This window comes from Oncorhynchus nerka, linkage group LG14 (genome assembly GCF_034236695.1).
Source record: "Oncorhynchus nerka isolate Pitt River linkage group LG14, Oner_Uvic_2.0, whole genome shotgun sequence".
NCBI lineage: Eukaryota > Metazoa > Chordata > Actinopteri > Salmoniformes > Salmonidae > Oncorhynchus > Oncorhynchus nerka.
The window spans coordinates 50,507,427-50,520,585 of record NC_088409.1 but is presented as its reverse complement, the minus strand read 5'-3'; the positions used below and the strand labels follow the sequence as shown (position 1 = coordinate 50,520,585).

General features: G+C 41.9%; 1 protein-coding gene across 1 annotated transcript in view; it reads right to left on the bottom strand.

Moving 5' to 3' along the window:
* Window positions 1-13,159, bottom strand: part of LOC115141395 (NADP-dependent malic enzyme-like) — a 123,016-nt gene that overhangs the window by 15,742 nt on the left and 94,115 nt on the right. Inside the window, exon 6 of the mRNA XM_029680207.2 lies at window positions 10,770-10,873. Within this exon, the coding sequence (XP_029536067.2) occupies window positions 10,770-10,873 (104 nt within the window). The remainder of the gene's footprint in view (window positions 1-10,769; window positions 10,874-13,159) is intronic.

The following is a 13,159-nucleotide window of genomic DNA, read 5'->3' as shown; positions in this document are numbered from 1 at the left end:
TTCTCTGTAGGGAAACAGACAGTGGCCAAGGCCTCTCCAGCCCAGTAGGTCTATAGGACATCACACCACAAAGGTAAGAACAAGGTAAGACATGACTGGACACCTCTGCCATAGACCTACAGGTAACTGCAAAAATAAAGGAAACACTTGAGTAAATGAGGGATACAAAGTATATTGAAAGCAGGTGCTTCCACACAAGTGTGGCTCCTGAGTTAATTAAGCACTTAACATCCCGTCATATTTCGGATAATGTATTAAAGTGTCCAGTTGTACATTATTTTGGCTACCATGTCTAGAAGAAGAGATCTCATTGACTTTGAAAGAAGGGTCTCAAAGGAGCATAGGGGTTTAAAGTGTGTGTGTGTGTGTGTCTCTCAGTCACCAGATCTCAGCCCAATTGAACACTTATTGGAGATTCTATAGCGCCGCCTGAGACAGCGTTTTCCACCACCATTAACAAAAACACTAAATTAAGGAATTTCTCATGGAAGAATGGTGTCTCATCCAGGGCTCTAACTCAACAACAACAAATATATAATTGGTAGCACTTGTGCTCACAACTTTTAAAAAATTAGGAGCATAACATAAAATCTAGGATCACCATAAAAAAAGCTTTGTTTTAAAATCGATTGAGATATAGCCTATAGGAATTTTAGCTATTTCTGAAGCACATGTGCCCTAGAAACTAATATGTAACCAAGTAAATACATTTGTTTATTATAAATAGCTAAAATGTTGATACAAATACCCGTCATTCATTCATTGTTATGATCGTCTCCTGAAGAAGCTATCCCTGTTCCTTTCTTTCTGTGCACCCAAATGTTTGGATATACTGGTAAAGTTACCCGGTTGTTAGCTAACTAGCTATATAGGTATCAAACGGGACTGAACAAGGTGTAAAACAAATGGTTAGCGGCCTGTGAATAGTTTTAGAATGGTCCGCGACATGGTTTATTAATGTAAAATGCGAGTCCCCAAAGAAAAAAAAATGCATTGGTAATATGGGTAAGATCAAACTGTTTGGACTAGAAACAAGCAGTTTTTATTGTAGTAATGGTGCAAGTATGCCGCTAACAAATCTGCGCTTGAGAAACAACGGTACAGCGGAGCCTTATTATTACAACAATTATTCTTTAAAAAAAATACAAATATATACATGTGTACTTAGGGTTATTGTCCTGTTGGAAGGTGAACCTTCAGTCTGAGGTGAGCACTCTGGAGCAGGTTTTCATCAAGGATTTTGCTTTACTTTGCTCCATTCATCTTTCCCTCGATCCTGACTAGTCTCCCAGTCCCTGCCGCTAAAAAACATCTCCACAGCTGATGCTGCCACCACCATGCTTCACCATAGGGATGGTGCCAGGTTTCCTACATTTACATTTAAGTCATTTAGCAGACGCTCTTATCCAGAGCGACTTACAAATTGGTGCATTCACCTTATGACATCCAGTGGAACAGCCACTTTACAATAGTGCATCTAAATCTTTTAAGGGGGGGGGGGGGGGTGAGAAGGATTACTTTATCCTATCCTAGGACAGACCCTCTCTCTCCCATCCAAATATGATCTGAACCACATTCCCTACGAACCACAAAACAACTAGGCATTCAGAACAAATAGTTCAATCTTGGTTTCATCAACCCAAAATGTTTTGCTTCTCATGGTCTGAGAGTCCCTTAGGTGCCTTTGGAAAACTCCAAGCGGGCTGTCATGTGTCTTTTACTGAGGACTGGCTTCCGTCTGGCCACTCTACCATAAAGGCCTGATTGGTGGAGTGCTACAGAGATGGTTGTCCTTCTGGAAGGTTCTCCCATCTCAACAGAGGAACTCTGGAGCTCTGTCAGAGAGACCAGGGTTATTGGTCACCTCCCTGACCAAGGCCCTCCCCTGATTGCTTAGTTTGGCTGGGCGGCCAACTCTAGAAAGAGTCTTGGTGGTTCCAAACTTATTCCATTTAAGAATGATGGAGGTCAATGTGTTTTGGGGGATCTTCAATGCTGCAGAAATGTTTTGGTACCCTTCCCCAGATTTGTGTCTCGACACAATCCTGTCTCTGAGCTCTATGGACAATTCCTTCAACCTCATGGCTTGTATTTTGCTCTGACATGCACAGTCACCTGTGGGACCTTATATACACAGGTGTGTGCCTTTCTAAATCATGTCCAATCAAATGAATTTACCACAGGTGGACTCCAATAAAGTTGTAGAAACATCTCAAGGATGATCAATGGAAACAGGATGCACCGGAGCTCAATTTAGAATCTCATAGTAAAGGGTCTGAATACTTATGTAAATAAGGTATCGGTTTTTATTTGTAATACATTTGCAAACATTTCTAAAAACATGTTTTCGCTTTCTCATATGGGGTATTGTGTGTAGATGAGGAAATGTTTTTATTTAATAATAAGGCTGTAGTGTAACAAAATGTGGAAAAAGTGAAGGAATCTAAATACTTTCCAAATTCACTGTACATACAGTACCAGTCAAAGGTCTGGAAACACCTACTCATTCAAGGTTGTCCTTATTTTTAATATTTTCTACATTGTAGAATAATAGTGAGTACATCAACACTATGAAATAACACATATGGAAGTAGTAACCAAAAAAGTGTTGAACAAATCAAAATATATTTTAGATTCTTCAAGGTTGCAATGCTTTGCTTTGATGATAGCTTTGCACACTCTTGGCATTCTCTCAACCAGCTTCATGAGGTAGTCACCTGGAATGCATTTCAATTAACAGGTGTGCCTTGTTAAATGTTTATTTGTGGAATTTCTTTCCTTCTTAATGCATTCGAGCCAATCAGTTGTGTTGTGACAAGGTAGGGGTGGTAAATATGTAAATGTAATGTAAATGTATACAGAAGATATCCCTATTTGGTAAAAGACCAAGTCCATATTATGGCAAGAACAGCTCAAATAAGCAAAGAGAAACGACAGTCCATCATTACTTTGATACATGAAGGTCAGTCAATGCGGAAAATTTGAATTACTTTGAAAGCTTCTTCAAGTGCATTCGCAAAAAATATCAAGAGTTATGATTAAACTGGCTCTCATGAGGACCACCACAGGAAAGGAAGACCCAGAGTTACCTCTGCTGCAGAGAATACATTCATTAGAGTTACCAGCCTCAGTAATTGCTTCAGAGTTCAAGTAACAGGCATATCTCAACATCAACTGTTCAGAGGAATCAGGCGTTCATGGTCGAATTGCTGCAAAGAAACCCCTACTATGTGGGAACTCCTTCAAGAATGCTGGTTGAGAGAATGCCAAGAGTGTGCAAAGCTGTCATCAAGGTAAAGGGTGGCTACTTTAAATAATCTCAAATATAAAATATATTTAGATTTTTGAACACTTTTTTGGTTACTACATGATTCCATATGTGTTATTTCATAGTTTTGATGTCTTCACTAATTATTCTACAATGTAGAAAATAGTAAAAAAAAATAAAAACAACCCTTGAAAGAGTAGGTGTGTCCAAACTGTTGACTGGTACTGTATATATTGTATATGGTTGTTTATACAGAGACCTCTATGATTATGTTCTTACATTTATTTAGTTTAATCTTTTCTATACTTATTTCTTAATTCCTCTTATAAATCAAAATGCATTTCTTGCAGTCAAAGGTTTGTGTGTGCACGCTGTTTGTGTGTCAGACCAAAACTAATGCTGTTTTGAGATAAACATAGATAGGGGTATGGTGTGTGCTACAGGCAATTGTGTTGAGTAATATCATTTTTTGTCGACAGCAAGTGTTGCTTCATGATGTTTATTACACACACACACACTTTTCACTGATATTGGCTACTCGTTAGCGGATGGACTAGGGGTGGAGTGAACAGTTGAGGCCTCAAATCAATGTGATACTTTCCTAGCACTGCTAAAGCCATCTGGGGGACGTCACCAGCACAACACAGACCTCTTTTTGACACTTTCATTCTTCTGGGATTTACGGCTCACGTGGATAATACACATTCTTACTGGAGGAAATAAGTGTTTTCCCGTTTTCCCGTGTTGGCAAGTTAAGACTATCACCTTTTGATGGGGCGCTGAGGTCTCTCACTAACTGCCAAACTTTCCCTACAGTGAGTGTAAAGCCATTTGACACACTAAAATGTTTGATACTGGTCTGAAGAAAATCCAAGATGGCTATGAGAGATGACAGGAGATTTCCCATGTGGCGGATCGCTCAGACGCGGCGGTGTTACGTCTGGACTGGCGCGTGGGATAAAGAGGACAAATTAAAGACCCCAGCTCCTTGAGGCAACTTAATCCTCTCTCATCCCAGGCCGGGAGAAACCTAAACTTGTACCTGGAATCTTTTCGGAAGTGTCTTCTACTTCCAGGTTTGAGGGGGCGACAGAAGAGGAGGCATGAAGTGGGTCTTGTTCCTCTGTGTGCATACCAAGGAGCCGCTGGCCTCCATAAAGAATTTCATGGATAAGAGCACTCTCTCCAAACACAGCTGTCCAAGCAGGGTAACTCACACACACTGTTCTAAACTTTACATATACCTGTACAGTACACACGCAGTACAGTACACACACACACACACACACACACACACACACACACACACACACACACACACCAGGGTCAGGCCCTGTTACCTCGGTTTTTGTTTCCATCTCCCTGTGTGTGCATCCACATTGGCTGCCTGTTCTTTCTGTGTCCCTGGAGGGCTGAGCCGAGGGGCCTGGGGGGCTGGAAGGCCAGAGAGGCTGAGAACTAAGCCTTCTTAATAAAGCCCCAGCGTCTCGCCTCCCTCTTTCCTTCTCTCCTCCAGAGAGCAAACATCTCTCAGCGACACACATTATTTCCCAAAATCCCCTCTCCATCATTAAAGACGGAAACACAGTCTGCATTCCTTCTCTCCCTACATCCGTCTGTTTGTCCGATATCCCCTAACCCCATCTACCAAAGAGGTCTAACCCAAAGCTGGCCCCATAACCATGACGATGGACAGACAAAGACGGACGACAGAGTTGTTGGGTTCAAAAGAGGGAATCTTTTCTCATTAAATTATTTGACATGGGGACAAAAACGTGGGGGAAATGGTCGAGAGGCACAGAGGGGCAGAAGTCAAAAATGTTTCAGGCATTGAAATGCCCTGTGTGCTGCCCCCTGCACCGACCCTCAATTCATGCAAACCTGATGAGAGGCCAACTCTCACAGAACCAATTGGATTGAAATGGAAAGTTCTCCTGTTTAGCATTTGAAAATGTTCTTGCTAGTTTGAGAGGGCTCTTCATCCAAAAGACTAAAGACTTGAAGTGTCTAGACTCTTGGTGGGCCTTGGTTCCACTGGTTTAAAACATTGTTGACTGATCTGAGTGTTTCTGTATCCTTTTCCAATAGTCTGGCCAGCGACTAAAGGAGAGGGGACACATGTACTGTTTCACAGGAGCTACCTTGGACAAGAACTTGGCCTTAAATCTTATCGGCAGACTCAACAGCCTTGGTTTCTCAAATCACTACCTCGCCTGGTTCACCAACTACTTCTCAGACAGAGTTCAGTGTGTCAAATCAGAGGCGCTGTTGTCCGGACCTCTGGAAGTCTCTATGGGGGTGCCACAGGGTTCAATTCTTAGGCCGACTCTTCTCTCTGTATACATCAGTGATGTCGCTCTTGCTGCTGATGCTTATCTGATCCACCTCTATGCAGACGACACCATTCTGTATACCTCTGGCCCTTCCTTGGACACTGTGTTAACTAACCTCCAGATGAGCTTCAATGCATTACAACTCTCCTTCCGTAGCCTCCAACTGCTCTTAAATGCAAGTAAAACTAAACGCATGCTCTTCAACCGATCGCTGCCCGCACCTGCCTGCCCGTCCAGCATCACTACTCTGGACGGTTCTGACTTAGAATATGTGGACAATTACAAATACCTGGGTGTCTGGTTAGACTGTAAACTCTCCTTCCAGACTCACATTAAGCATCTCCAATCAAAAATTAAATCTAGAATCGGCTTCCTATTTCACAACAAAGCATCCTTCACTCATGCTGCCAAACATTCCCTCATAAAACTGACCATCCTACCGATCCTTGACTTTGGCGAGGTCATTTACAAAATAGCCTCCAACACTTTACTCAACAAATTGGATGCAGTCTATCACAGTGCCATCCGTTTTGTCACCAAAGCCCCATATACTACCCACCACTGCAACCTGTATGCTCTCGTTGGCTAGCCCTCGCTTCATATTCGTCGCCAAACCCATTGGCTCCAGGTCATCTATAAGTCTTTGCTAGGTAAAGCCCCACCTTATCTCAGCTCACTGGTCACCATATCAGCACCCACCCGTAGCACGCGTTCCAGCAGGTATATTTCACTGGTCACCCCCAAAGCCTATTCCTCCTTTGTCCGCCTTTCCTTCCAGTTCTCTGCTGCCAATGACTGGAACGAATTTCAAGAATCACTGAAGCTGGAGACTTACATCTCCCTCACTAACTTTAAACATCAGCTGTCAGAGCAGCTCACAGATCATTGCACCTGTACATAGCTCTTCTGTAAATAGCCCATCCAACTACCTCATCCCCATATTGTTATTTTTAAAATATTTTTGCTCCTTTGCACCCCAGTATCTCACTTTCACATTCATCTTCTGCACATCTGCACATCTTCTGCACACCTATCACTTCGCCACTACATCCTATTTATTGCCTTACCTCCCTAACCTCCCTAATCTTACCTCATTTGAACACACTGTAAATAGATTTTTTCTATTGTGTTATTGACTGTACGTTTGTTTATCCCGTGTGTAACTCTGTGTTGTTGTTTGTGTCGCACTGTTTTGCTTTATCTTGGCCAGGTTGCAGTTGTAAATGAGAACTTGTTCTCAACTGGCCCACCTGGTTAACCGAAGGTGAAATAAATAAATAAATAAAAATGACAAATGCTTGCATGGCCTTTGATGAGCAAAGATATCAAATTATATGAGGCAGTGTGAGCATAAAAAAAAAAATCAGCTTCAGAATATGAAGCGGCACCAAGTAAGTGCCCGGCCCGCCTAAGAGCTCTCTCTCTCTTTCTCTCCCAGACTATAATCATTCATTCACTCAGTTTCCAACCCAATAATCATTTGTTCTCCACCAATCCGGCTCTTTCGGGGGAAAAGCTCTGCCATTCCCTGGAGTTGTCAAGCCACCCGGTTATTAAGGAGTCATGGCTTTCCCCTGCCAGTTGGAGGGGCCCCAGACCCTGGTCTCTGCAGAGCTGAACTTGTCTGACATTAAGCAAGGCCACATGTGACATGGGGTTGTCAGGGACAACTCTGTGTCACCGAAGCCAAAACATCAACCACTATAGAGACAGAACTGGACTGGACACACTCCAAGCCCTAGGGGAAAGTATAGGCCTCTCCATATCCATCCCCTTATTTATACAGTCATTTAACCATCCCCACAAAGTGACAAAATATCCAATATGAGTGTACAAACCTAATGTAGAAAAATATCAAATACCAAACAGCCCTATATCCAGTTACGCATATAAGTCCAGCGAGTCCATCTCTAACCAATCCTTTCCTGCCATGTCAAGCACTGAAAGCACTGGAGACTGGGGTTTGAAAGGGCTAGATTGGTTACATCACTAGGCTGCAGGATATGATGGGTCTCTGTGTGTGTATGTGTGTGTGTGTGTGTGTGTGTGTGTGTGTGTGTGTGTGTGAGAAAGAGAGTGAAGGGAAATTTATTGAAGGGGGTAGTGTGGTCGGATATCTGACCACTTAAGTCAGCACTCAGAAACGGCCTCTACCCACAAACCAGAGGCACATACACCCTCACATTCCAACCAGTGTAAACTGAAGGCTCAGATATTCTGTACAAGCTCAGTAGACCCACACCACCATGTAACAGCATCAGCACGAGGTCAGCTTGAGAATGAGCCTGTGCTCTTTCGTCTGATGTGTAATATAAACTACAGTATGACGACATATCGACACATAGGCTTAGAACAGTATGCTGACTAAAGCTGGGCGGTTTGGACAAATATCCATATCGCGATAAATTGACTGAATTGTTGCGATAACGATGAATAGAAAGATCCGTTTCTAACATTAATGTGAACCAGTTTTTTTATTTTTTATTATCCTACTACTACTAGTTTGATGGTTGAACCATCAACTGTCCCATTAACAATCACCCATTTTAGCAAACTTATTTCATTTCAAACTTCAAATTTTTTCTATTATAGGCTACTTATCGTAAACGATATCAGAAAAGTGCCTGTAATAAGTGCCCAATAGACATTCATGGTAAATAATGTATTGTATAATTTTGGAATCACTTTTATAGGAAATAAGAATGCAATATGTTTCTAAACACTTCTACACTAATGTGGATGTTACCATGATTACAGATAATCATGAATAAATTGTGAATAACGATGAGAGAGAATGTTAGAGGCATAAATATCATACCTACCAAAAATGCTAACCTCCCCTTTTTGGTAATGGTGAGAGGTCAGCATGTCTTGGGGGTATGATATTTATGACTCCAACTTTCTCACTCATCATTATTCACAATTCATTCATGACTATCCGTATCATATACAGTTGAAGTCTGAAGTTTACATACACTTAGGTTGGAGTCATTAAAACCCGTTTTTTTAACCACTCCACACATTTCTTGTTAACATACTGTAGTTTTGGCAAGTCAGTTAGGACATCTATTTTGTGCATGACAAGTCATTTTTCCAACAATTGTTTACAGACAGATTATTTTACTTATAATTCACTGTACCACAATTCCAGTGGGTCAGAAGTTTACATACACTAAGTTGACTGTGCCTTTAAACAGCTTGAAAAATTCCAGAAAATGATGTCATGGCTTTAGAAGCTTCTGATTGGCTAATTACATCATTTGAGTCAATTGGAGGTGTACATGTGGATGTATCTCAAGGCCTACCTTCAAACTCAGTGCCTCTTTGCTTGATATGGGAAAATCAAAAGAAATAAGCCTCAGAAAAAAAGGGTAGACCTCCACAAGTCTGGTTTATCCTTGGGAGTAATTTCCAAATGGCTGAAAGTACCACGTTCATCTGTACAAACAATAGTGCGGAAGTATAAACACCATGGGACTACGCAGCCGTCCTACCGCTCAGGAAGGAGACACGTTCTGTCTCATAGAGATGAACGTACTTTGATGTGAAAAGTGCAAATCAATCCCATAACAACAGCAAAGGACCTTGTGAAGATGCTGGAGGAAACAGGCACAAAAGTATCTATATCCACAGTAAAACAAGTCCTATATCAACATAACCTGAAAGGCCGCTCAGCAAGGAAGAAGCCACTGCTCCAAATCAGCCATAAAAAAGACAGACTACGATTTGCAACTGCACATGGGGACAAAGATTGTACTTTTTGGAGAAATGTCCTCTGGTCTGATGAAACAAAAATAGAACTGTTTGGCCATAATGACCATTGTTAAGTTTGGAGGAAAAAGGGGGAGGCTTGCAAGCCAAAGAACACAATCCCAACCATGAAACACGGGGGTGGCAACATGTTGTGGGGGTGTTTTGCTGCAGGAGGGACTGGTGCACTTCACAAAGTAGATGGCATCATGAGGCATGAAAATTATGTGGATATATTGAAGCAACATCTCAAGACATCAGTTAAAGCTTGGTCGCAAATGGGTCTTCCAAATGGACACTGACGCCAAGCATACTTCCAAAGTTGTGACAAAATGGCTTAAGGACAACAAAGTCAAGGTATTGGAGTGGCCATCACAAAGCCCAGACCTCAATCCTATAGAAAATATGTGGGCAGAACTGAAAAAGCATGTGCGAGCATGGAGGCCTACAAACCTGACTCGGTTACACCAGCTCTGTCAGAAGGAATGGGCCAAAATTCACCCAACTTATTGTGTGATCTTGTGGAAGGCTACCTGAAACGTTTGACCCAAGTTAAACAATTTAAAGGCAATGCTACCAAATACTAATTGTGTGTATGTAAACTTCTGACCCACTGGGAATGTGATGAAAGAAGTAAAAGCTGAAATAAATCATTCTCTCTACTATTATTCTGACATTTCACATTATTCAAATAAAGAGGTGATCTAACTGAATTAAGACCGGGCATTTTTACCAGGATTAAATGCCAGGAATTGTGAAGAACTGAGTTTAAATGTATTTGGCTAAGGTGTATGTAAATGTCCGACTTCAACTGTACATGTGACATCAATATATATACTTTTTTTAGAAAATAATTCCAAACACTGATAGGAGATATGTACGCAAAACATGTGCATTTGACATTTTAGTCATTTAGCAGATGCTTTTATCCAGAGTGATTTACAGTAAGTACACTCATCTTAAGATAGCTAGTGGAGACAACCACATTTCACAGTCAAATATACAGGATACGAACATTCCATTCCAGCTAAACAATGGATATATAGCGTCCAATTTAGTTTTTAATGAAAAAACACAAATTGGTGGATAATGCGTTTTGGGAAAAAAAACTCTTCATATGCAGTTCCTAGGATGATAAGGGCATTAGTGCATAAACCCTTTCAGAGTCACTGTCTTGAACCTTAGATGAAATAGAGTACAAAGCAGAAGTGTCGAGGTGTGATTCTTGGGCAGTAGTCATATACAGTACCTCATTTTCACTATAGGGTGAACCTGAACCATACTGTGCTGGCTCAGATATTTTTGCATGCCGTCCTTTCCAGCTTGGTTCCATTACCTATGGTGGATGTGTAACCAGACTAGCCCAGTACATCTCGGGCTTAGCTCGGCTAAGTAGTGTGAAAATAGTTCTACTGTACCTGTCCGACACTGCCTTCATAAACTCCTCCAGCAGGTCATCATAGGCCTGGCCTCGAATCCTCTTGTGTCTCAGCCCAATGTATAGAGGGTCCTTCAGCAGCTCCTAGAAAAGAGGGGGGAGAGGAAGGGAAGGTTAGAGTCAGTTCGTACAGTATATAGTGGTAAAGATTTCACACAGACCCAGGGGTGGAGGAGAACTGCTTTTTCCATCTGCGGCAGCTGGGTATGTCACACATACTGTAGGAGCGGACATCATACTGTGAGGCATGCTATGCAGAGACCGAGAGAGTGTTTGGACTGGTTGGATTCCATTTACTACTGCATTTTAGACCACTACTTATCCAAAAAAGACTGGGTTAGAGTTCACAAGGCCTCGATCCCTCAGATTCAGCAAAGCCCATTCCCCCACAACCACACTGCAAATCCATCACACACTGACTGTCCTAGCCACTGGATGATAATGGATAGAACTGTGTGACATAAGTAAGATTTACAACTATGATTATGATCTCTTTGGTGTGGAACTAAAAAAAAAAAACATGGGGAAGAAAGTGAGACATGATTTGGTGTTTGGATTTACATTCAAATGAATTGGGAGAGAGAAAAAGGGAAGTATTTGTGTGTACTGTACATTGTGTGTGTGTGTGTGTGTGTGTGTGTGTGTGTGTGTCTATGCACATGTGTGTTTGACAAAGAGTGCGTAAGACAGGAAGATAGATGTGTGGTCTAAGTGTGGGAGACCCCTGCTCCTACGAGGCCTTTCCTTTGTGCCCTTAAGCACTCAACAACCCCTGCAGTACTGGTTCCAGCTCAAGCAATTTATGGTTTTTAATAACCACTTTCAAATGCTATTTCTGGGCAACGTTGTCCCCTTAAAAGTAAAATCCACAGTAAAATGGACAGATAGCTCACACACACATTCTCACACAGGAGGCAGCTTGTGTCCTCTTTTAAAAGAAAAAAGAAAACAGTGGAAAAACTAAAGTAGTAAGGAAGAATCAAGTGATATTGGTACACACACACACACACACACACACACACACACACACACACGCTTATCACTGTAAGCCTCAGCCCCCTATAATGTGAACCATGTGTCGTTGATTCCAAAAGAGCAATGAGGAGTGCAGCCTCTGTCAGTTCAGCAAATATACACTGAGCATCAGCAAATATACACTGAGTGTACATAACATTAAGAACGGCTCTTTCCATGGCATAGACTGACCAGGTGAAAGCCATGATCCCTTATTGATGTCACTTGTTAAATCCACTTCAAATCAGTGTAGATGAAGTGGAGGAGACAGGTTAAAGAAGGATTTTTAAACCTTGAGACAATTGAGATACGGTGTGTATGTGTGCCATTCACAGAGTGAATAAGCAAGACAAAAGATTTAAGTGCCTTCGAACGGAGTATGGTAGTAGGTGCCAGGCGCACCGGTTTGTGTCAAGATCTGCAACGCTGCTGGGTTTTACACACTCAAAGGTTTCCTGTGTGTATCAAGAATGATCCACTACCCAAAGGACAGCCAGCCAACGTGACAACTGTGGAACGCATTGGGAGTCAACATGGGCCAGCATGTAGAACGCTTTCAACAATTATACAGTCCATGCTCCAAGGAATTGAAGCTGTTGAGGGCAAAAGGAAGGGGTGGCGGTGATACCACTGACCCTCACCAAACTAAAAGTGTTGGCCTTATCACCCTTGTTGGTTTGAATTCCATTTTTGTTGGCACTTTTCACTCCTCACAAGGGCTATTATGGGGAAACAAAGTCAAGACTAACTGGTAATGCTTAGATCCCTAAATTACCTCATTGCCGTAGGTAACAGCTCAAATTAAACTTCTGGACAAAAATGTGGAAGTAGTTTGCTGAAGGTTATTGGTAGAATTAATCCACTCTCCCAAAACTGTTCATAGAAAATTGTTCCTTTGGTCAGAAAAGTGCACCGGTTTTCTTTTTTTGTGTGCAAATACCACAGGTCAAACCTTATCGGCCTATCATACTCCTTTACTAGAGTTTCAAATGCCACTGCTGCTGGCTGGATTTTTATCAGGCCTCGTTTTTGGCAACAAAAAAAACACACCCTTTCACCAAAGGTTGGATCAACAGAAAGGAGGAACCAGGATGATGGGAAAGGTGAAATAAGGTTTGGTTACCATCCCCAAGTCCAGTTCACATCCCTCCCCATTCCCCATTGTGTTGCTTGGCGCAGCCTCGTAATACACAAGGCTTCATTTACTGCCATTCCATCCTTGAAATATTTCGCCATAGTTCGTCCATTTTATTGCCATCCAAGCTGGCTTGTTATGAAAGTTGTTTCGGTGACGGCCAGATTGAGACAGAGAGAAAGAGGGATTGAGTAACTACGCTAGCCCTGCAGCCCTTTGAC